Source organism: Hipposideros armiger, unplaced genomic scaffold, assembly GCF_001890085.2.
Source record: "Hipposideros armiger isolate ML-2016 unplaced genomic scaffold, ASM189008v1 scaffold_107, whole genome shotgun sequence".
Classification (NCBI taxonomy): Eukaryota; Metazoa; Chordata; class Mammalia; order Chiroptera; family Hipposideridae; genus Hipposideros; species Hipposideros armiger.
In genome coordinates, this window is record NW_017731457.1 from 1,907,402 (window position 1) to 1,931,077 (window position 23,676).

A 23,676-nucleotide genomic window follows, 5' to 3' on the forward strand; every position below is an offset into this window, starting at 1 on the left:
TATGTACATATATTTCCCTGCTGTCATCTTATGCTGGTATCCAGAAAAATCTTAGTTGGCTCAGAACCTTTGTTTAAAAAGAGGTTTTCTGTTAAGTTGAATGAAAAATGGTACTGGAGCCATAGTCCTATAACATTTAACACATTGTTTGCGGGAAACAAGTAAACTCGTCGTATAGAGAAAAATGCCCGCTTACAAAGTGTTAATATCTATTCCCATGTGGAGCTTGTGCTTTAAGGTATGAAACATGATTGTGTGTCCTGCTTTTGTGCATTTTTTACACCAGATCAGCTCAGTAGTTAGGCTTATATTGGGAAACACTCATGCTGTTAAAATGGGTCCATTTCCAGACCCGTTTATAGTCCTGTTATTTCTCAGGAGGACCCCCATAAGTGGTATAGGTGAAACAGTTCAAGAGACCCGATGTTCTATTTCAGATAGGTTTAGGTATCAAAAATGGAGAGCAGTTGGAGAATACTGTCCGTTAATCATTATTGTTAAATGTTTTTTACTGATTTTAAATAATAAAAGTCCAGATTAACTCCAAATAATACAGAGGGTGCCAAAAAAATGTATATACATTTTAAGAAAGGAAAAAACTATTACAATTGTAATACTCAATATATACCGATAACGAAAGATGAATACAAGTCACGTTTGACTTCTGCAGTTACAAGAGGTGCTCAAAATGGTTACCATCAGTGTCCAGACAATTCTGATTACGGTGAATTAACTACTGCTTGAGCAACACTGACTGACATGTCCACTTGTATACATTTTTTTGACACCCCCAGTATTTATAGGTCTTTTTAAATTATTTATATGCATTATAGCATGTGTGTTATAGTCGTATGATTTCTATAATCCCCCCTTGCCATTTTCCCTAATTTATGAACACTTTCCATTTCTTTTAGTTTTTATGTCATTTTGGTGTACATACTAACCCATGGAGTTGATAGAATTTTAAATTTTCTACTGTCAGTTTGTATTTCTTTGCTATTTGAAATAGCAAATTATATATGCATCTTATATATGTGGATCTTATATATGCAATATTTTCTTTTAAATTAGCCTGGTTATTAATTCTTGGTACATTCCCTGGGGAAAAGAATTTAAACATCTTTATGTTTTTTAAATGATTTTTGAATTATTCAGCCCAAAACACTTTGCTGTTTTTAAATATTTACATTTACTTTTTTGTTTATTTAGCAATTATTTATCAGTTGCCTACTCTGTGTCAAAATCAGGCCTGTTCCTTGCCAACATTGGGTTATTATCATTCTGTGTTTCTCTTTGTGGTTATAAAATGGTATCTTTTAATTGTCAAGTCTTCCATGCCAGAGAAGGTAGTGTTCAGTATTTAAGAGCATGATTTGGATCAAAGTGATTTAGCTTCTGTTTCCTCATTCATAAAATGTGAGGCTTAGATGAGGTCAAGTATATAAAGCGTATTACCTGGCTTATAGTTGTAAGCCAGTAGGTCAGAACATTTTTATTTTCATTCTCAGTTTTTCTTTGCCTTGTGACTGTAGTTTGCACATAATAGGCACTCAGTTACTGAGTGAATGTACAAGTGGCCTAACTTCCTTAAGTAGAGCAAGTTTCAGCATCTCCTGGATCCCTCCACTGATGAAATGGAAGTAATCAGCTATTATACTTTTAAATGCATACGCCATCCGTTGAATTTAGGAACCCAGATAGATTAATGTTATGTGACCCATTGGGGTCTAGGTTAATTAGAATTTAGCCAAGGATAGTCCCCTTTCATCTTTCTCTTGGCCCTTCTTTCAGTCTGGTTTTTAAATCAATTCCTTAGGTGATCTCATTAGAGAAACTGAAGGATTTTGGTGAGTGTGTGATTGCCCTTCAAGCCAGTGTCATAAAGAAATTTCTCCAAGGCTTCATGGCTCCCAAACAAAAGAGAAGAAAACTCCAAAATGAAGATTCAGCAAAGACTGAAGAGGTGGATGAAGAGAAAAAAATGGCCGAGGAAGCAAAGGTATTTAGTTAATGAAAATAGTTTTGTGATTGTAGAAGAGTGTGATTTGGTTTTAAAATAGTCTAACCCTGTGGTTTCTAGCTACTGTAAGCGCTGTTCCTTGAGCTACTCTTCCATTTTTGTCACTTTCGCTGAACTTCGGTGGTTTTCAGACTGGCCTGTGGAGCACAGACAGGTCGGTTTCTAGAGCTGGGTAATAGATCAGAATGCCAGAGCTGATTCCTTTTTTTATAAGGTGGTCGTTTTTAAAAATTGTGGTAAAATATACATAACAATTTTAACATTTAGCCATTTTTATGTGTACAGTTCTGTGTCATTAAGTACATTCACATTGTTGTGCAACTGTTGTTGGAAAGTGGGCCCTTTACAGTGCGAAATCCAGGTCCTTGGCAACTCGAGCAAGGAATTGAACAAGAAGCCGGAGTAAAGTACTGAAAAAGTAGTGTATTCGAAAAGATAATACATTTCAAAGAGTAGAAGTAGGCCCAAGCAGTAGAGAATGGCTCAAGGGCCCATTATTAGAAGAGAAATTACATTCCAAAGAGTTTGGAGCAGGCCACGTGCAAAGGCGAGGCTCAAAAGGCTCTAAAAGGATGAAGCGGTCAAAAGACCAGGGCGTCCAAAAGAAGGAAAAAGGGCGACTGCCCAGGACTTGGGGTTTATATCTCTTCTCTAGAATGGGCTGTTCCCCTAAGGGTGTGGAACAACTTGATTGGCACCTGTGATTGACAGGATGTACTGCGCAGGTGCGAGTGACTGGTCTGATCTAGTACCCATTTGTTTTAGGGGTAGATAGTTACAATGAAAAGAAGTTTTGGGTTGAGAGGGGATGTCACCGGGCAGTCACATTCTGTGGGACGTGCAGGAATGCAGAGATCCAATGTCTGCCTCTAACTGCCTACCTAGTCTTACCCTTGAGAGACGTGATCCCCCATAAAATCTCTATGGGAAGCCGAGGGACAGGAGGTCTCTTCTGTATCTGCTTCCTGCTGGCCAGGGGTGTAGAGCTGTCCCTGCCTATTGGAGGATTCACGGAACTCTCACCCTAGCTGATCTCAGATGGAAGGAAGGGGTCGTGAGCTCCACCTGGAAGACCATATTGGCGTCTTTGGTTGTGACCAGCAATCTTGTTGGGGTATCCTTTGTATTCCCAAAGTCCCTGAATGAGGAAAAATAGATTTTAATTAATAAATCTGTTAGCTCTCATAAAGCCTGTTGCCATTTAGCCTGTTACTCAGGTGGTGTCAGTTGTCTGGACCCAGAATGGGTTTGGTGTTCAGCTTACTGGCCTGGGGGATATTAGGAAGTCACAGGCCCTCAAGTAGTTATCTGAAGCAGGAGACTTCTGTTGTTTAGGATTCAGAAACTTGATTTACAAAGCAATCAAGAAGCAGGGGGATAGAATTTTAGGATTCAGGCTAGGAGCAATCTTTAGGATTTACAAACTGGTTAGAAAAGTAATCAAAGCCAAGAGCTAAGGAACTAAGAAACTAGGGAGGAGACTTAACATTTCTATACTTAACATTTCTATAGGAAAGAAAACTTAAAAGTCTTTTGGGGGGTGGGTGGGAACTCTGCTGGCCAGTAACACAACCATCACCACCATGCATCTCCAGAACTTTTTCATCTTCCCAAACTGAAACTATGTTTGTTATAAACACTAAACTTTCCATTTTGCACCCACTAACCCCGGCAACCACTATTTTCTTACTGTGTCTATATATTTGACTACTTTAGGTACCTCATATAAGTGGAATCATAGAATATTTGTCCTTTGTGACTGTCATACTTAGCATAATGTCGTTAATGTTCATCCATGTTGTAGCGTGTGCCAAAATTACCTTCCTTTTTAAGACTGAATAATGGTCTATTGTACGTATAGACCACATTTTGTTAATTTGCCTGTGGGTGGACATCTAGGTCACTTCCACCTTTTGGTTATTGCGAATAATGCTGTTATTTGTTCATATGGGTGAACAAATATTTGTTCCAGTTCCAACTTTCAGTTCTTTTGGGTCTATATCCAGAAGTGGAATTGCTGGACCATATAGGAATTCTATTTAATATCTTTTTTTTTTAATGCCTCAAATTTTAATAAGGTCCCCATTTATTTGCTACTAAAAATTGAAATAGTACATCAAAAAAAATTCTTATAATTCAAATTTTTGAAGAACAAAGAATCTAATGTACCCTGCCCTAATTAATTTGCTGTATCCAAACCACCCAATGTTTTCTTTTTTAAATACATTCCTTCCACACAAGTTACTTACTTCTGATTCTTGATATTGTGTTTCATGTTATTGACTTCAGGCTTCTAAAACACACCAGCCATACTGAAAATCACATACACAGATTAGTGCTTCTTTGGGTCAAGTAAAAAATTGGAACTGAAGTATTGGATTGTCGGAAAAGTCATGATACATGTTTGCAACAGATGGCACTAGTTCATTTTTGGAAGTACTAGAGTCATTCGCATCTATGTTATTGCTATGTCATTTGACAGCTGATAGTTCTGGCTTCATTCTAAAATAAAATTGAGTGATTTGGTTGAGTTTTGGAGATTTTACAAGTTGAAGATGGAAAACCAAGCTGTGCATTTTTGCCATATTTTACTGTTTTACTTCCATAAAGGGAAGAACATGTGTCAAGCTTGTGAAAAGTTACATAAAGTTTACGGTGACAATGCTCTACAAGAACGTCAGTGCCAACGATGGTTCATGAAATTCTGGTGCTGGTGATTTTGATCTCAAAGACGCTCCTTGGTCAGGGAGGCCCACCAAGGTTGATGATGACAAAATAAAGCTATTGATCGAGTCAAACCCACGTTACACGACATGAGAGATTGCAGAAACATTGAACATCCATCATTCAAGCGTTCACGACCACCTGAAGAAGCTGGGATACGTAAGCAAGCTTGATATTTGGGTTTCGCATGAACTCAAAGAAGTTCATTTGACAGCGCATATAAACATCTGCAATATGCTCATTAAACATGAGGAAAATGATCCTTTTTGAAGCGACCGATAACTGGTTATGAGAAGTGGATTGTTTACAACAATGTGGTGCCCAAACGGTCTTAGTCGCGAAGTGATTATTTGCTTCAAACTACATTGAAAGCAGACATTCATCAGAGGAAGGTTATGCTCTCAATGTGGTGGGATTTTAAAGGTGTCGTGTTCGAGCTCCTACCAAAGAAACAAACAAACAATTCGAATGTGTACTGTCGGAAGTTGGACAGTTTGAACAAATCCCATCATCCAGAAATATCCAGAGCTTAATAATTGTGAAGGAGTTATGTTCCATCGCGGCAATGCGAGACCACACACAAGTTTGATCACCCGTCACAAATTATTGGAGCTTGGATGGGATGTGTCGCCACACCCACCATACTCGGCTGACCTTGCGCCGAGACTTCCACTTGTTTGGCTCTCATCAAAGCTCCTTGCATGGTATAACGTTCAATTCAGATGAGGATGTAAATCAGCACCTTGTTCAGTTTTTCACAAATAAAGACATGTCCTTCTATGAACGAGGAATTATGAAGTTCACTGAAAGATGGCAAAAGGTTATCAAACAAAACGAGCAATATATCATTGATTGATCTTTGTTCTTTATATAAATAAATGACCTTTAAAAACATAGACAAAATACGTCATGACTTTTCCGACAACCCAGTGTATTGAAGCCATTGAAATGCAAACTATATAGATTCCTTATAAGTTATTGGTATCAAGGTAGACAAAGATGCAAGAAAAAAGACATCACAGAGCATATCATAGGTTATCGGAATATTGGTATACAGTCTGTCCTAGCATAGAGTAGCTTTCCCTGTATTTAATTTCTTGAGGAACTCTCATAATGTCTTCCATAGTGGCTGTACCATTTTGCACTCCTACCAGCAATGCACAATTCCAATTTCTCCACATCCTTGCCAACACTTATTCTGTTTCCTTGATAGTTGCCTATCAAGTTACCTATGGATGTGATTTGCATTTCCCTATGATTAGTGATGTTGAGCATCTTTTTAAGTGCTTATTGGCTATTTGTCTATCTCCTTTGGGCAAATGTCTGTTCTAGTCCTTTGGTTTTTTTTTTTTAAGATTTTTATTGGGGAATTGGGGGGATGGGAACAATGCTGGGGAATTGGGGGAAGAGGAACAGACAAGTTGCTGTCCTTTTGTTCTTTAGTCTAGTTGTGGAGGACGTTGCTTCACTGGCCCAAGTTGGCACCATCATTGCGCTCTTCCCGGGTGAGGCAGATTAGTCGCCGGCTTCTGGACGGCCGCTCACTGCGGCTGCTGGCTACACACGATAGCCCATGGCAACCCACTGCCACAGGGGCTTCAGCCTACGCCGTCGCCGGGGACTCACAGCAGCCCAGCTCCAGGTTGAGCTGTTGTTCAGCATCTTAGCTGTAGAGGGCAGTGTCACTGGCCCTCATATGTGGGATCCGAACCAGGGCCCTCTGGAGTCCCAAGCCAGTTCTTAACCATCGTGCCACTCGGCCGGCCCGGGCTATTTTTTAATTGGGTTGTTTGCTATTGAGTTGTATGGGTTCTTTATGTTACCTAGATATTAATCCTTAAGCAGATATATGATTTGCAAATATATTCTCCCATTCTGTGAGCTACCTTTTCATTCTGTTGAAGAATGTCTTCTGATGCCCAAAAGTTTTAAATTTTGATGAAGTTCAACTTATCTATTTTTTTTGTTGCCTCTGCTTTTGGTGTCATATCCAAGAAATTATTGCCAAATCCAGTGTCGTGAAGTTTTTCCCCTATGTTTTCTTTGAAAAGTTTTATAGTTTTAGCTTTTACATTTAGATCTTTGATCCATTTTGAGTTGATTTTCGTAGGTAGTAAAAGGTGAGGGTCCAACTTCATTTTTTTGCATGTGCTCATTCAGTTTTCTGGCTTTCTAACTTTAAAAGCATGCTCGTTGTAAGTAAATCAAATGTAAAGGTAAGTAAAATATGAAACAACTTTCATTCTAACTTCACTCCCCAAGAATATCACTCTCTAATAGTTTGACCTGTTTTCTATATACATACAGGATGGGTTTGTTGGATTTTTACAGAATGGAATTTTCTGCATGATGTTCTGCAGTTTTTCACTCACCAGTTTATCCTGAGCATCTGTCCCCTCTCCCTGTGAGTCCATGTAGATCTACCTGATAGTGTGTTTTGCTAACATCTTAATTCCTTACTGATGAATATTATGTTGTTTCTGGTTTTTTTTCTTTATTAGAATAATTAGCTCCATTTTTGTCTGTTACAGATATTAGATTTCTGCTTAAGATTACTTAAGAATTAAGAATTATTTGAGAACACTACCTTAAGGGAGACGTCCCCTAAGGAATACTTTCCCCTATTTTTAATTTCTCTCTCTCCTTTTCTTCTTTTCACAAACAATGGGTAAAGGCTTGCCTGTGCCAGTCACTGTGGTGAGTATAGGCCAGAAGTTTGTGCCCTTAAGAAACTCAAGTTTGAGTGTGAGAGAAGGTTATAGTAGTGTGACAAGTACTGTTGATAAAAGAGCAGTACGCGGTTCACCTGTGAGGGATATCTAGGGCAAATTAGAGAATTTCCCGGAGGAGAGAACATATCAGCTGGGTTTTGAAGAATAAGTTGGAGTTAATTAGTTCATGGAAGGAGGCATAGAGTTTGTTAGATTGAACTGAACTTGGCCTTCTTGTCATAGCTGCCCTCCCAGTTTACACAGAATACGTCTATTTTCTAAAGTTTCTCAGATATTTGAACACAGTTGTCATGTTTCCGAGGCCAACGGTGATATATGATACCAGGAAGATCATTTTGGAGAAGAGGTAAGCAGAGCAGGGAACTCAGTTAGATAAAGGTTTAACTATTCATGAAGTAGGCTCAGAGACCACACACATGTCATTATCGTACTGGGATTTAGTTCTCACCTTCCTGTGTTCCTTTTAATGATTATACGGCATCCAAGTAACCTAGATGAAGTCTAAGACATTAGATAATAGTTTCCTTTGCTAAATCTCTTCTCATTAAGCATAATTTCCAGCCTTGCTGCATATAACATGGATTTTGTTTTGAACTTAGTTTTATATAGAATTCTTTTTTGGTGTGATCTTTGTTTGCCATTTCTTTATCTGTAACGTTTTCTTATTGAGAACTAGTAGATGTAGAATTCTTATTATGTCTTATTTTTTTTTAGTACTCACCGCATAGTGAAGTAACTTCTTCTTAGCTTGTCATATGAGACTTTATTCTTAGCTTGATTGGGAAGAAAATATGAGCACTTTTCAGGTTTAACCTTGGGGTCCAGACACATAGTACACAAATGGAAAGCATGGAAGAGTTTCTTGGAAAATCCATTAGATTGCCTACTGAGTAGTTCAACAATGTTCTTCATTAAAATGGCATTATGCCCTTCAGTTCTCCAACCAAAGGTCAGCTTTGCCACAGCTCTGAAATTTTCCACTGTCCTTTGCTTTGAAGGTTTCCACTTAGCATGGGCCAGGATTTTTTTAAATGGCACTGTGTTGTTGTATGAACTAATATCAGTCTCTAATCTGGGCTTCAGTTTCCTTATGTATAAAAGTAGATTATCTCTCAAATCTCTTTTGGTTGATGATTTCAAATAGTCGATGATTTCAAATATTTAATGCTTATTTCATTTTCTTGTATTAAATGGAAAAAGACATTGTATAATTTGGCAAAATCCTGGGTTCTGTTAGGCTCTCTGTTTACTTTGGATGCATTTGTCCTGACAACCTGATTATGTTTTTCCATTTTATATATGTTTTTGTGGAAGATTGTGATCTGGAGCCAAGATATGATACTGCCTTTTTACTGTTAGGTAAAGGGATTAATGGTGACTTGCATGTAAGCTGGCTTCCCCTTAAATCTGTTATACCCACTTCTAACTAGGGACCAACTTTATTTAAATGTGCTAGAGAATTTGAGGTTTTCATCAGAGTAATGTGTCTAGCCTCTGCTAGACACGTAATAGCACTGCATGACAGAGAGTATTTACTGGATTCCACCAAGATAAAGTTGCTGCTATTGATCTGTTTTACTATCATGACTATGGTAGGTTTTTGTTTTTTAATGTGCTGGACTGTTTGGAATTTAGTGCAATAGGAGAAGACCAGGATGTTTTGTCAAATCTTCAGTGCCTAATGTTTTTACCTACAATTCAAAGCTGGTTGGACTCTTGGCTGGTCTAGATGGATAACTCAGTGGATATAACAGGGTGCTAATGATTATCAAGTATGTATAATGCCAACAGCATTGGATTGGCCCTAAATTGCTTTGAGACCTTGTGTAAGCTTTCTTTCCATGAAAAATGATAAGCGGATGTTACATGCACATTCATAGCCAAAAAATGGAAACGACCCAAATGTCCATCTACTGATTAATGGATAAACAAAATGTGATACATCCAAACAACGGATATTATTCATCAATTAAAATGGAATGAAGTACTGTTACATGCTGTGATGTGGATGAACCTAGAAAACATTATGCTCAGTAAAAGAAGCCAGTCACAAAGGCCACGTTTTATATGAAATGTCCAGAATAGGCATATCTATAGACCAAAAGTAGATTAGTAGTTGCTTAGGGCTGGGGAAGTGGTGGGTTAGTGTAGGGGGTGGGGAATGACTACTAACGGGTACAAGGTTTCTTTTGGGGGGTGATGAAAATCTTCTAAAATTAAGATTATGTTAATAGTTGCACAAGTCTGTAAATATGAAAAACCATAGACTGTATACTTTACAAGGTAAACTTGTTAATATAAATTTCATCTCAAATATTTTTAAAATGAGGTTAAACAAGTTCATTTCCAAGATCTCTTCCAGTTTTTTATTTATTTATTTATTTATTTATTTATTTATTTATTTCATTGAGGCCAGATGAGCTATTGAGTACCCAGATTTATAATTTATAGGAAATAACTTCAGGAAGTAAAAAGCAATGCTATGTGCTGATGATTGTTTCTTGAATACTTGTATGCATCTGACCACTAGAGGACAGCAAAGTCCATGTTAGCCATGCCCTGCCTTTTCTCACTGGCACTCTTTTAAGAACCTAAAATTCTAAATTTATATTCCATTGAAGAGATTTGGGTTGTTATTACAATAAGAGCCTATGGTTTCATATCTTAGCTCTCTATTATATCAGGGGAAGATGACCAGTGTGGCAGCTGTCATAGTGGACCTCACGTTTTACTGAAGAGGGAAAGAAAGAAATTGTGCTGTATTTCGAAGGCAGGTGTCAAAATACCTGCAATTGGAGGTTGGAGTAAGGAATGAGTCAGTTTGCACTACAACTTTAGCAGCCTCTTAAATAGATTTTTTGGTGTGTTTATATTATCCTTGTTATTCATGGATTTATACCTGCAAGTCTCTCTCTGGTCCTCTGTTTCTGCAGGAAAGAGAAAGGACAGCTTTAGTTTCTCTCCCTCAACCTTTACTCCACAGCTTCAGAAATAGCTTGCTATTTGTCCCTCGGCAGCTCTATTTTAAAGCCTGTGGCCTTTCCTGTAGGAGGAAGACTATTACTGATCACAGACCTCTCTGCCTAGGGCAGAGCAGTGAAATCCAGCAGTGTGGTGGTGTCAGCTAGAGCTAACCGAGTTAGAGAAGTAGCGGGGTTGCTGATGTGCTTTAGTTCAGTCATGACTGAGTTGGCAATACGACCTCCACAAGGTTGGTGATACTGAGATAACCTAGTCTGTCAGCTTCTGGTAATTGTCTAAGCTTTCTTTACCTTGTCCATCTCTGCTGTATTTTCTGACTCTCTGAGAATCATATCCCCCACATTAGCATTTGTTTACGTGGATGCTCACCTAATCATTTAGACAATAAGTACTTTGAAACATCAAAAAAAATCACCTTTTGACTAATAAAACAGTAATACAATTAAATGAATTATCCCAAGATGGCATTTCTGTTTCTCCTTAGAATGTGTATTTTATAGGAAAGAGGGTTGTATTTATCAACAAAATTCCTGTTCTATTTTCCACCATCCTATGTTTTGCTTGGCTGTTTATAAATTAATTTTCATTTTGTGATGATGGGAGGAGGCAATGCAGGTTATACTGAAAGTAACTACCTAGAATGAAGTCAGGGTAACCCTTGGGACTTTAAAATTTTTACTTTAAGTTGGAAGTTGGTGATAAAGAGGGATATTTTGTATCAGGACTTAATACTTTTTAAAAAAAAAAGCATTTAAAATATATTTTAATGAGAATACTTTCTCATCATAAAAATTGTTTGCATGTTTTAATCTGAAACTGCTCTGGCATTAGGACTGAAATATGTCCTGGTCTATGGGGCTGAGATGCCACCCACCGCACTGCTAACTCCCCAGCACCCCAGCGGCCCGACCAATGTGAGTCATGTCCTCTTGCCAGAAGTCCTTGTCACAACCTCAGGGGCTTCCTAAAGTGTTGAATTATTTCAGTTTTGCATTCACTGAAGGGATGTTCTTGTGAACCTGAGGAGTATGTGCTTTTCTAATCCGAGCATCTTCATTACATCTTTTTCCCAATATGGATGTCTTTTAGTATTTTTTTATTGTGGTAACTGTGCAGTTTATGAGGTACTATGTCCCCCTGCCTTCTTTTTCATGACCTGTAGGTGAAGGCTGAAACACTTGATCTGGAACTCTTGACTTGGTAAATTTGTGATGAACCCAATCTGTACAAATGAGGAACTCCACACCTTTTGTCACAGTTTGTAGTCTGCCCAGGGCCTCTAACTATTGAGCGCAAAATCCCCGCCATGAATGTGGTGACTGTTCTCTATAGAGGCAGCGACTACTAAATGTTGTTCAGCCCGAACCTACCCGCTGACCAAGTACTTAATACTTTTTAAGTGTTGTAGAATGCTCTATAGATACTATTTATTATTTCTAGGCCCTGTAATATGGGATTGTGGCACATCCTAGTGTAGAAACTGATACTCTTGTTAACCAAAGTTTTATTAGCCATGTACATTGTTGCATACCAGCATTTACACTATACAAGTGTTCCTGCTTTTAAATGACACTGAATCTTTAAGTGGTTTTCATTAGAAGAGACCTGTCTCTAGTCATTTCCCCCACTTTAATTCTTTGTGTGACCTTTGAAAAGTTTTTTGTAACCCTTCAGAGCCTTGATTTCTTCTGTGAGATAGTGAGTTACACTAGAGGAGTTCTAGGAGGTTGTACTCAGAATCCTCTGGTATCTTTACCTGTTCTTAGTCCTCTTTCTGTGTGTATATATATACTCTGTCAGTACCATATGAAAACCCATGTCTTTGAGGGCATTGTAGTAACGCTGGCCTGATTTGGTCTCTGTTTAGGTTGCATCTGCTCTGGAAAAATGGAAGACAGCAATCCGTGAAGCTCAGACTTTTTCCAGAATGCATGTTCTCCTTGGGATGCTTGATGCCTGTATCAAGTGGGATATGTCAGCAGAAAATGCTAGATGCAAAGTTTGTCGAAAAAAAGGTATATTTAGGTCACAGTTGCTTTTCGGAGTGTATTAGGGACCGGGACCTCCATTTCCCAGATCTTCTCTCCCCTAAAAAATTCCGTGTGCACAGCTTTTAAATGTGGTGGGACAGATTTTACCTTCTGGACTATGAAATGCTAGTCTTTGAAATCCCATGCCAGCAAATCAAAGTAGGCCCTTTGTTACTCAAATTGAGTAAAAAACAAAAGTAGTTGATCTCTCTAATCTTTCAGTTTTCTGCAGAGAACAAAATTAGTAAACCTAAACATTTTAATTTATCATCTCTGAATTTTAGTCATCTGTGAAGTAAGACGGTGCTGCCAACAGGGGGCAGTGCTTGTACACAGAATACTCAGGTTTGGGCCGACTAGCACTGAGTTCTACAGAGCAAGGCATTTGGGACTCAAATGCTGAGAGCTTTAAGAGCCCATATGTATAAAAGGAACATCATGGCTAAAAGCCTGCCTCAGTGATTTGACTCTCCAGTGGCTAAAGTTATCTTCTGAATTAGGTTAGAACTTAATACCCAAGGATGAAAAGACCTATGCAAAATCATTCAGTTGCTCTAAAAACTGATATATGGGGTTGTCGGAAAAGTCATGACGCATTTTTGCAACGAAAAACAGAGAAAATATGTCATGACTTTTCCGACAACCCAATAGAATGACAGTTGGAGAGGGGAAATGACCATGTTAAGTTGGTTCAGCGTATTTTCAAATGTAGGCGGTGTTTTACAAACCGTATCAGATGTGAGTTGGAAAGTGCTTAGGCGGTCCAGGAGGAGGAAGGGCAGAAAATGTAATACTTCTTGGGTGATTCATCTCTTAGTGGGAGAGGAGCAGCAAAATTTCCTGCTGTCACTTGGTTTTTGCTACCTTTTAATAAATGTTAACTGCCTTATCCTAGCCCTGGGTGGATTTGGAGATAGAAGTCAGAAGCCCTAAGCCCTAAATTACCTACAGTCTAATTTATGCTATATTTCTTTTCAGAAAATGACTACATTTTTAAGAAAAGGGTTAGCACTGTACTAGAAAGTGTGTTCTTCCATGGTGTTAATTGAGGGTGAACGGCCCTTTCTTACAACTCCTTGACTGTTGCCATGCTCCCGACAATGCTATACAGTTTTATCTCCTTGCAGGTGAGGATGACAAACTGATCTTGTGTGATGAGTGTAATAAAGCCTTCCACCTGTTTTGTCTGAGGCCGGCCCTCTATGAAGTACCAGATGGTGAGTGGCAGTGCCCAGCTTGCCAGCCTGCTACTGCCAGGCGCAACTCCCGTGGCAGGTGAGAATTTCTTCTTTTAAAAACAAATAAGTGAATAAGTAGCTGTTATAATTAAGCTTAAGTTATTCATATTGAATGATTCTAAGGAGCTTTAAATTCATCTTTTGGGTGTAGAGCTTGATCATTTAAGGTATTACAATAGGAGCTCACAGGGCTGTGATTTAATTTTAGCCTAATGTTGATATTTCTAGTTTTCACTACCAGCATGTTCTCTGTCTTCTTGAACCATACCTTCTAAAGTAACAATATATCTCCTCCCTCTGCCTTTGGCCTCCACTTTGCCTATTTCTTTTTTTTTTTTAACCCCAGGAGCACCAAGCACTCTTGTGTTTATTTTATTTTATTCATTTATTTATTTTTTATTGGAGAAGGGGAACAGCCAAGTTGTTGTCCTTCAGTCTTAGTTGTCGAGGGTGCAGCAAGCTCAGCTCCAAGTCCAGTCACCATCTGGCTTCCTGTCGGCAGCTTGCAGCCACTCAGCTCAAGGTGCCGTGTTCAATCTTAGTTGTGGCTGGGCGTAACCCACCATCCCATGTGGGAGTCGAACCCTCAACCTTGTTGTTAAGAGTGCATGCTCTAACCACTGAGCCATCCGCCTGCCAGTCGGCAGCTCAGGCACTTTGCCCACTTCTTAATTTGTTATTACTTCTGCAACCGCCCACTGCTAAAAACCCTGAAACTCATTAACTTTGTTACCCATACCTAGGATTTTCTTCTTTATCATGATTAGAACTTTGGTGTCAACTTAGACGTCTTCCTCACCTTCGTATTCCAGTCATTCATTTGTCAAATATTGTCAAGTCAGTGTCCAAATGCCTCATGAATCACTCTCCTGCTGTCCATTTTCCAAGGTCCCTGCTGTCACTTTGCCCTCCTACTTCTCTCACCGGGGCTTCCCAACTCCTTACCTCATATCTTACCCCCTCTTAACTTCCAGCTTTTGTGGTGATGTCAGAATGGTTTACATACAGCAGACAGCTGCTTATGTCACTTTACTAGTCAAAAGCTTCAATCTTTCCATTGATTCTTCAATAAAGTCCAAACTCCCTAGCCTAACTTCAGACTCTTGTACGATACTGGCATGTGTTTTTACAAGCCCTCGTTCCCGTATTTGTGTGCTTGTTACAGACTGTTCATTGTGTATCCTTGCATCTTGTGCTTTCCTCCCAGCTGGGAATATTCCCTCTTCCCAGCACTGCCCCCTGGGCAAACCGCCCATGGCCAACCGAAAATTTCACTGCTCTTGAAACATCCTTACCATCCTTGGGATTAATTGTTCCTCCTCTATGTTCCCACTGAGTTTTCAATCTCTAAAACAGTATTTGGATGCATCTTGCCTTTATGATTAGTTTTGTACATGAGCATCTTCCCATGAGGTTGTAAGTGCCCTGAGAGTAGAGGTGGTGCTTTGTTCTTCACCCTAACCCCAAAAAGGACAAACACAGGGCCTTGTAAAGAGGGGGCGCCTAATATTTGCCAAGTTAATACTGTTGTTTTTCACGTTGAAATTTGAGGTTGTAAAAAGGCAGCTTATAGGCACTCCGGCTTGGTCTCTGAAAAAGCAGAGCTGTTTGATCCTGACCCCACCTAACAGTATTACTTGGTTATTTCTCACTCCATTCCAGCTACACTTAGAGAGATGAGGCATGTTACTGTGAAATAGTGGGGCTTTGGACCAGCTGTTCTGAGCTGGGATTACCATTGCTTTGATGTTATGGTCATCTGCAAGCTGTTTCAGCTCCTGGAAGGGGGCCATCAAGGTGGAGTAACACCTGTCTGGGCTTTTATTCTTTCAGTCCACCTCAGAGTTGGGGACACATTTTAATACCTGAAATGTTACATTATCTGGCTGTTTTTATGAGATAAAAGGAATAGAGTTTTGTGGTGTTTGGTGTGGGGGAGGGGAGGATTGCATTTTGGTCTTGATTGATGTTGCCATTGGTGTCTTATCCAAAGCATTGGGCCTGGTGGAGGAGGCATGCTGTTGAAGCTTAGGACTTCATTCTGTTTCCTGTGTCCTGGACTAGATTCAGGTTCTCTCTGCACCAGCAAACCTGTCTAGTCTGCAAAGAAGAAAAAGTTACTGGGATCCCTATGGGACTGTATCCCCTTAGGAACACTTTGACCTAGGCACTTTGACCATGTTTCCTACATGCTTTTTCCACCTCACAGGAATTATACTGAAGAGTCTGCCTCTGAGGACAGTGAAGATGATGAGAGCGATGAAGAAGAGGAGGACGAAGAAGAAGAGGAAGAGGAAGAAGATTATGAGGTGGCTGGTTTGCGATGTAAGTATTACGTATTCAGTTTGCCTTCATAGTTAGCCTCATAGCCTTTTAAGCTGACTTGGAAAGACTGGGTTGGCTGGCAGTAGATTTTCAGCATTGTCTTCATGCCATCTTTTCTCACATATTGTGGCTGTTGGGGTGACTCCACTGCCATGGTTTTAAATGGGTTTACAAGAGGGCCAGCCAAGTGGCGTGCTGGTTAAGAGTTAGCTTGGGACGCCAGCTCTGAGCAGTAGGGCCCCGGTTTGGATCTCACATGAGGGCCAGTGATGCTGCGCCCTCTACAGCTAAGATGGTGAACAACAGCTCAACCTGGAGCTGGGCTGCTGTGAGGCGACCGCGATGGTGTAGGCTGCAATAGGGCGGCAGTGGGGCTACCGTGAGCGGCCGGCAGCTGGCGTGAGCTGTTGTCCAATGGCTGGCAATCAACTGCCTCATCCGGGAAGGAGCACAATGATAATACCAACATGGGCCAGTGAAGCAACGTCCTCCACAGCTAGACTGAAGAACAAAAGGACAGCAACTTGTCTGTTCCCCTTCCCTGATTCCCTAACACTTTTCCCTCCCCCAATTCCCCAATAAAATCTTTAAAAAAGAAAAAAAAATGGGTTTACAAGATGCCATTTAACAACCTTCCTAGTAGGAGATTGGGGAACTTGTTCTCAAGAACATCAATTTATGGCAGATCTACTTAGTCCAAGATGTAGTGGAATTCAAGGTCCCAACTTTGTTTTATGACAAGTCTGCTAGCTCTGAACCCCTCAGTGTCTGAGGACATTGGGTGAAAAAGGTCTAGGCCCGTTGCCATCTCTAACCATTCTTTTGGCCTCTGATGTAGTCCTGCTTTCAGAGGAGTTATTTTTTCTCTGGTTACAGTGATTTTCTCTTCCCTATAGTGCCAGGGCTTGAAAAAGGAAGACTGGTTTTCCATAGTTTAGGCCTAAACTTGTTATGAAGGTTCAGGTCTGTTTCGCACTAGGTGCCAGCCAGTACGGGAAGTGAAAGGCCCTATTTCTCTTCACCACGTTGACTCTCATTCTCTCATGTTTATGTTTCATGAGTCTTTGAGAGCCTTGTGATTTTCATGGTTAAACCTAAAGTTCTGCAGTCTATCCTTTTCAACAGCTTCCCTCTTTCCAAAATATACCCTATCTTCTAGGTTAGTAGAAAACAGACCACAGATCAAGATTTTGATGAGCTTTTGAAGAGATGGTACAATTCCCAAGATCATAGCTCTAGGAACAATCGGTCTTGGTTAAGGAGAGAGGATGTTTGGCATGACCAGTCTCTTACTGCAGTGGTGCTGCCAAAGCTGAGGGCTTTGACTTGCACACTTGCTCCCATCTCCCCAATCCTCTCTAATTTGGGACACCTCAGTTTCTCCCATTTCTGTTAGGCTCCTTTTGTTTGCTCACAAGGCATGATTTTCCAGGTGTCCAGGGTGAGGAGACAAGCAGTCCATTAGCCCTGCATCACAGAGGCCAGCATCTACTGGCCCAGAGTTGTGATTTGGATGCACGTTTGTCTGGAAACAGATTCTGAATATTGCAATGTGCTGATTTTGTTTATTTTCAAACGAGTGTTTGCTTTCCATTCTGAGTTGTTATTCTCTTTTCAAGGAATTGTTTCCTTTCCAGGTTTTGAGGATTTTACCTGCCAAAAGGATATAGGAAGGTATTTGGTACTTCAGAGCTTTTTGCCTATTCTGCCTTTTAGGTCACCAAAGATGTGGTCCCCTAGTACAGCTGAAGTCCTTGGGTTGGTGACTGTCCCTAGGACTCCAGGTTTCATCCTTGGCATCAGCTTCTTACTTTCTTCTTAGCCTGATCTTGAGCTAGAGACCCTAAACTAGCCAGTGAAGGGTTATCATGGTCCAGAAGTAGAATATAAAACATTGTTTATTGATTTGTTGTATCATTGCCTCTGTATACCCCCATCTCTGTCCAAACGTCACCACCCCACTTTCCAGTGAGCATTTGTTTAGTGGAGAAGCTTTGAGCTAATCCTTAAGGAGCACTGCTTCCTAGGGGCATATTGAGGAAATGCTGGTTTGTCTGACATTCAGCACCTGTTATAAACCTGAGACACAAGTAGTCTTGGGTGACTTTGTGTTCTTTAGTCTCTCTTTGGGGATCTTGGGCAGGGTTCTTAGGGAAGTGGCCTAGCCAACCATCTGTGGTTTTCAGAAATGTAAGAAAGCAGGACTGGGGCTAGCCCTAAACTGGATTCAAGGAGGAAGACTTCGCATAAGTGCTTCACTTAACTTATCAGCTTTTCTCTGAGAAGACTGTGATGGTAAGTTTAGGGAACTGTGAAACACAATCTCTTCTACAATCAAACCCCATTTCACTTGTAAATACACTACACTCTCTTAGACTGAGCTTAGGCTGTAGGAATTCCAGGCAGACCTGTAGCAAATGGCCTCTCCTCCTGAGTGAGTCACTTTACAATTGACTCCTTCAAGGGCCTCATTCCTGGGAGTAACTGAACAGGGTGGGGCCAGAGGATAGAAGTACTGAAGGAACCGACCTTCTGAAGAGACTCTTAAGAGGTCGTTGGCAGTCGATGAAAGGCGTCCATTCTTCATCTACACTGCTGCCTCTAAAGTGTCCTGTGAGGCAGGGCAGGGGAGAAATAGCAAGGAGCGTCCCGGAACCCAAGGAAGCCATTGCTCTGCTTGTCCACATTGTCTCCCTGTTCTACACACACGCTCCCTTCATCCTCAGTTCTCTTAGTCTGTATTTTTTTATTTCAGTGAGACCTCGAAAGACTGTCCGAGGCAAGCAGGGGGTCATCCCCCCTGTGGCAAGGCCAGGCCGACGACCAGGTAAGAAGCTGCATCCTACCAGGAGGTCTCGACCGAAGGCACCACCTGTGGATGACACTGAGGTCGATGAGCTGGTAAGAATTACTTATCATCCTGCCTCTAATGTTTCTGCTCCTGACCCCCCACTCCAGCACTAGGAATTCATTGCACAACAGGTGGGAGCCTTCCCCTCTCCTCCCACCTCCCTCCCTTTGCAGGCTGATGGGTGGACCTGCAGGCAGACGGCAGCAGGCCCTCCAGGAACAGCTATGTCCGGCATTCCCTGCTGTAGCCTGCAAACATTGTGTCCTCTAGTTTAACAGGCAGCCTGCGACTTGCTAAGGATTTTAAAATAGTACCCATATGTCTCCAGTGGCTCAGAAGGGCTGGGTCTCCATCATGGGAATGTCAGCAATGTTGGAGCCTCACTTACTCTCGGGGCTTTTGCTGACAGTTGTTATGGGAGGGACATTACCCTCCCCTCTGCTCCTCAGCCAGTGTGATTTTAGTGGTTTTGTTTTAGATTTTACTTGAGCTTTAAAGAACAAAAAGAGGCTCTTCAAAACTTGCTTGTTTGGACAGATCAAATTGGGATTGGGTGGGTTGGGGGCATAAAGTAAGCCAGTAGGGAGCTTTGAGAGATGCTACCTGCTGCCCGGCCCTAACCCCTTGAACTCCGTGGCTCCTACAGCTGTGAGACACGGCCTGTTAGGGCTACCTGGAAGGGAGGCCCCACTCCCTTATCTCCTTAGCCACTTAGCTCCCACATGCCTGCTGTGGGAGAGCCCAGGAAGGAAACTGTTGTCCCTCTTGCTTTTCTTCTCTGAGACTCCCTGCCCCCACAAAATTGGCTGCTAGTGGTCCCCCTAACCCGTCTGGCTTTCTGCAGTTGCTTGGTCATAACCATCCAAGGTGTTAACTATAATCCCAAGTCCATCTGCTCTCAGCGGGACAGCATCCTGTTGACAGTGTCCCTCTATCTGACCTCTAGCAGGACTGCTACAATATGGCAACTGCTGCCTGTCCCCTGCTTCTTTGATCACCATCCACCAGAGAGGAGGCGGCAAGGGGGCTGATGATAAGATGCCTATCCCTAGCTGAGAGGGCTCCCTGACTTGAGTGTCAGATCATTTTGATTGTCTCTGCTCCAAGAAAATGGTTGAACTCTTTCTTTCTCTTTTTTTAAAGCAGATGTACACATTTTCTGCCCTGTTCATCCCTCTTCTCTTGGACCTGTAATAACATGTCTTCTTCCTTTGATGCCAGGTGCTTCAGACCAAGCGGAGCTCCCGGAGGCAAAGCCTAGAGTTGCAGAAGTGTGAAGAAGTCCTCAACAAGATTGTGAAGTACCGCTTCAGCTGGCCCTTCAGGTGAGCCTTGTGTTCTCAGGCACCTGGGAGTCAGACCAACCTAGCAGCTGGCTGAGGGAGTGTCAGCTGAACCCCTAGGAACCAACCTGATCCCTTCCTTTCAGGACATGTCTCAGTGACAGGGGATTAGCATTCCAAGCCTGTAAAGACAGCTCTTCGTATCAGGTGAACTCACCTTCTCTGTGCCTGCCAGTTGGCTGATGTCAGCAGGGCTGTGCCACAGGCTGGTGGCTTGATAACAAGGTTTCTGTCCGTTGTATTCAAGGCTGTGCTGATGTCTCCATTCGGTTCTTCTCTGCAGGGAGCCTGTGACCAGAGATGAGGCTGAGGACTACTATGAGGTGATCACCCACCCCATGGACTTCCAGACAATGCAGAACAAATGTTCTTGTGGGAGCTACCGCTCTGTGCAGGAGTTCCTTACTGACGTGAAGCAAGTGTTTACCAACGCTGAGCTGTACAATTGCCGAGGCAGCCATGTGCTGAACTGCATGGTGAAGACAGAACAGTGTCTGGTGGCTCTGTTGCATAAACACCTTCCTGGCCACCCATATGTCCGTAGGAAACGCAAGAAGTTTCCTGATCGGCTGGCCGAAGATGAAGGGGACAGTGAGCCAGAGTCCGCTGGACAGTCCAGGGGACGAAGACAGAAGAAATAAAGAGGCGGGGCCCTGGTAAGGGAGAGGGAGCTGAGGTTGGGGGGATCCAGGGGAAAGCAAGGAAAGTGTGGGAGGGAGGCAGAAGAGGAAGATGGAGAAGAACGTGGAAAGGAGGAGATCACAGAGTCCAGAAATGCCCACCATCCCAGTCTTGTGCTGGTTTTCTAAAACTCTCCATAGGGCCTTAATCACGCAGAGCTCTTGGAGAGCTGATACTGGGTTGGTGGTCTCTACCTAGAGATAATTATGGGTAGTAGATGGCCTTAACTTCCCTTTCTTCTTTCCTAAGGTCCTTTCCACTTTGGCCACCATGCCAGTGCCAAGCCCTCTGGTCTCCAGGGGAGGGATTACTGTATTACATAGAAGAATCAAGTGTAATCAGGCCAGTTGGGGAGGTGGTGTTGATTTTTTAAAATCTATATTTATATACAGTCATGTTTCTTTAAGCCCGTGCTCTGTCTCTTCCTCCCTCTCCCTCTCAGGTGACGCTATCAGTGAGTGCCATACAGAGTTCTGTATTCACCAGCATCATGAAACAGTTGTATTCTTTTGAATTGATCTTGACAGAGTAAAAGGACATGTCCTGGCGCCATTCCTGAATACCCTTCCCCTTCTTTGTGACAACTCTCTCCCACTCCCACCCCACCTAACCCCCTCAGAAAAACAAACAAAATCAAAAAAACTAAGGCACTTCACTTAGAGATTGGAGTCCTGCTTATAATCATGCATATAACCTTTACTTTGATGGATCTGGCCAGAAGGGTGTTTGGAGCCCAGCCCACCCACATACCAGACAAGCTCTTAAGGGAGCAGAAGAAAAGCAGGAAGAATTGAAATGTTTAATTTTTTTAAAATTGATTTTTCTAGTTATTAAAAGTTGCTTGTTTCAGCAGTGATAATGTATAAAGAACATCTTGTAAAATATTTCTGTCATCTTGCTTTGGCACATGTACAGTACAATTTATATGATAATGTGTTTGCTTTCCTTTGCCCCATCTCCTCCCTCAGTCCATCCTCTCCTTCAGAGAAGTCTGCTTGGAGGCTCATCAGAGCAAGCAGTGGGACCTGGTAGGGGAGGGGGCGTGCTCCTGCCTGCCCTGGTGGCGGCTTCCCCCTCCTCCATCGCCTCCGCCCATGCCTTTTCTGGCCTCAGAGTCTACTCCCAGAGAGCCTGATCTTTCAGTGGTGTCAGTAAGAGGTGGGAGAAGGGATGGGAGGAAAAGCTCAGACAGCCCCTTCCCATAAGGACTCTAGCATAGTTGTTATATTTAGGCAAAACTTTGTAGTCTTTTCCCTTTTATGGCAGATTTTGATAAAAATGCAAAGCAGGGTTTAATTTTCTGTCAACTTTGAATTTGGAAATTTTGAGCACCTAGGTTCTTCTGTACCTATTTAAATTAAGGGAAAAGAATTCCACCAAGGGAATTGCGACTCACAGAACTTAATACTTAACTTTAAGGTGTGGTCCCTATTTCTCCCGTCCTCCTCGTTCAAGGACTTTGGGGATTTGCTCCAGAGGCTGGTGGATAGGTTTACCGTCCCTTCTGCCACAGGCTCGGAGTTAGCACTGACATTACAATTTCATAAACCCAGCCGCCAGCACCTTCTCCTGCCTCTTACCCTAGAGCCAGTCTGTTCTTGTTAACAGTGAGAATCCTGTGTTCCCACTTCAGTGACACCTGAATTGTTTGTTTTTTAAATTGTCTTTAAGGAGGAAGGGCCCCATTGAGGGGTAAACTTGTAATAAATTGGAATTTCAAATAAACATTATGTACTTGTGTTTATAAAGAAGAAAATTCTGGTGAGTCTTTGTGCTCTGAGGGGTGGTGGTGGGTGGTACAGGCCTAGCACTGTTTCCCACTGATTTGCAAAGAGTTGTTCTTCAGAATCGAGAGGATCTCTGACTGACTTGGTCTTTTAAATCACAGGTCAGATCCAGCTACTAATTTCTTTGCTTCCAGGAGACATTCTGATGCCCTGGGTATCAAAGCATGTACTACAAGTTTTTCCTGGCCTTTTGTCTCTGTCTGAAACCCCCAAAATTTCATTTGAAACTTGTACAAATTAGGGGAAAGTATTTTTTAAGGCTTCACTATGGGAATTTATGTAGTCCTTTAGAAAGGAGTTAATTTTGGGGAAACTCATTTTAAAACAACTTGCATGAAAATTTCAAACATAACACAAAAAGAGGAGTGAAAATACAATGAATTCCCCTGTACTCGGCTTCAACAATTTTACCTCATAGCCAGTCTTGTTTTCTTTATGCCTTCATTTATTTATTTATTTATTTTATATGCTGGGCGTTTTTATGAAGTCCAAGTGGTTGATTTGAGTAGGTCACTGCTGGGTGGCAGGCAGCCTACCTGTGGAATTCAGGGGTTTTGTAGCTACTCCATGACCCCACATACTGAGAAGGGAAACTGCAGGGTCCTGACTGCCTGAACCAGGGACATGTGGGAAAACGGGGAGGGGGGGGGGACGACACACGGGACACACACACGTGTGAGGAGGACCCTAAGGCCTGGGTGCAGGTTCTGTCACTGACTCGCTGTGTGGCCTTGCTGAATGTGGGTTTCAAGCCAGACCTGTACTGAGCACTCAGTCCTGCAGGGGAGGAAGCAGTATACCCCAAGGTCAAATCGAATTTGATCAGCCTTCAGGCTCTGGACAAGAGAGCTGTGCTACCTCAGCGTTTTCCACACCATCAGTTGGACTCTCAGCCCATGTCTGCAGTCCTGTCCCTCAGGTGAGTTCCTTAGGCCACACTAGGGTAGTGCCTGTGGGGCCATG

General features: G+C 41.9%; 1 protein-coding gene across 2 annotated transcripts in view; it reads left to right on the forward strand.

The window, feature by feature from the left end:
• Positions 1 to 22,687, forward strand: part of BAZ1B (bromodomain adjacent to zinc finger domain 1B) — an 82,917-nt gene extending 60,230 nt beyond the window's left edge. The window contains exons 13-20 of one of the 2 annotated variants that reach the window (XM_019646883.1): positions 1,817 to 1,999; positions 12,326 to 12,473; positions 13,616 to 13,763; positions 15,936 to 16,051; positions 18,807 to 18,952; positions 20,124 to 20,227; positions 20,529 to 20,901; positions 21,369 to 22,687. In XM_019646883.1, coding sequence (XP_019502428.1) covers positions 1,817 to 1,999; positions 12,326 to 12,473; positions 13,616 to 13,763; positions 15,936 to 16,051; positions 18,807 to 18,952; positions 20,124 to 20,227; positions 20,529 to 20,886 — 1,203 coding nt within the window. In that variant the 3' untranslated portion in view covers positions 20,887 to 20,901; positions 21,369 to 22,687. The remainder of the gene's footprint in view (positions 1 to 1,816; positions 2,000 to 12,325; positions 12,474 to 13,615; positions 13,764 to 15,935; positions 16,052 to 18,806; positions 18,953 to 20,123; positions 20,228 to 20,528; positions 20,902 to 21,368) is intronic. The other variant, XM_019646884.1, reaches the window with a different exon arrangement.
• The last annotated feature ends 989 nt before the right edge of the window (positions 22,688 to 23,676 follow it).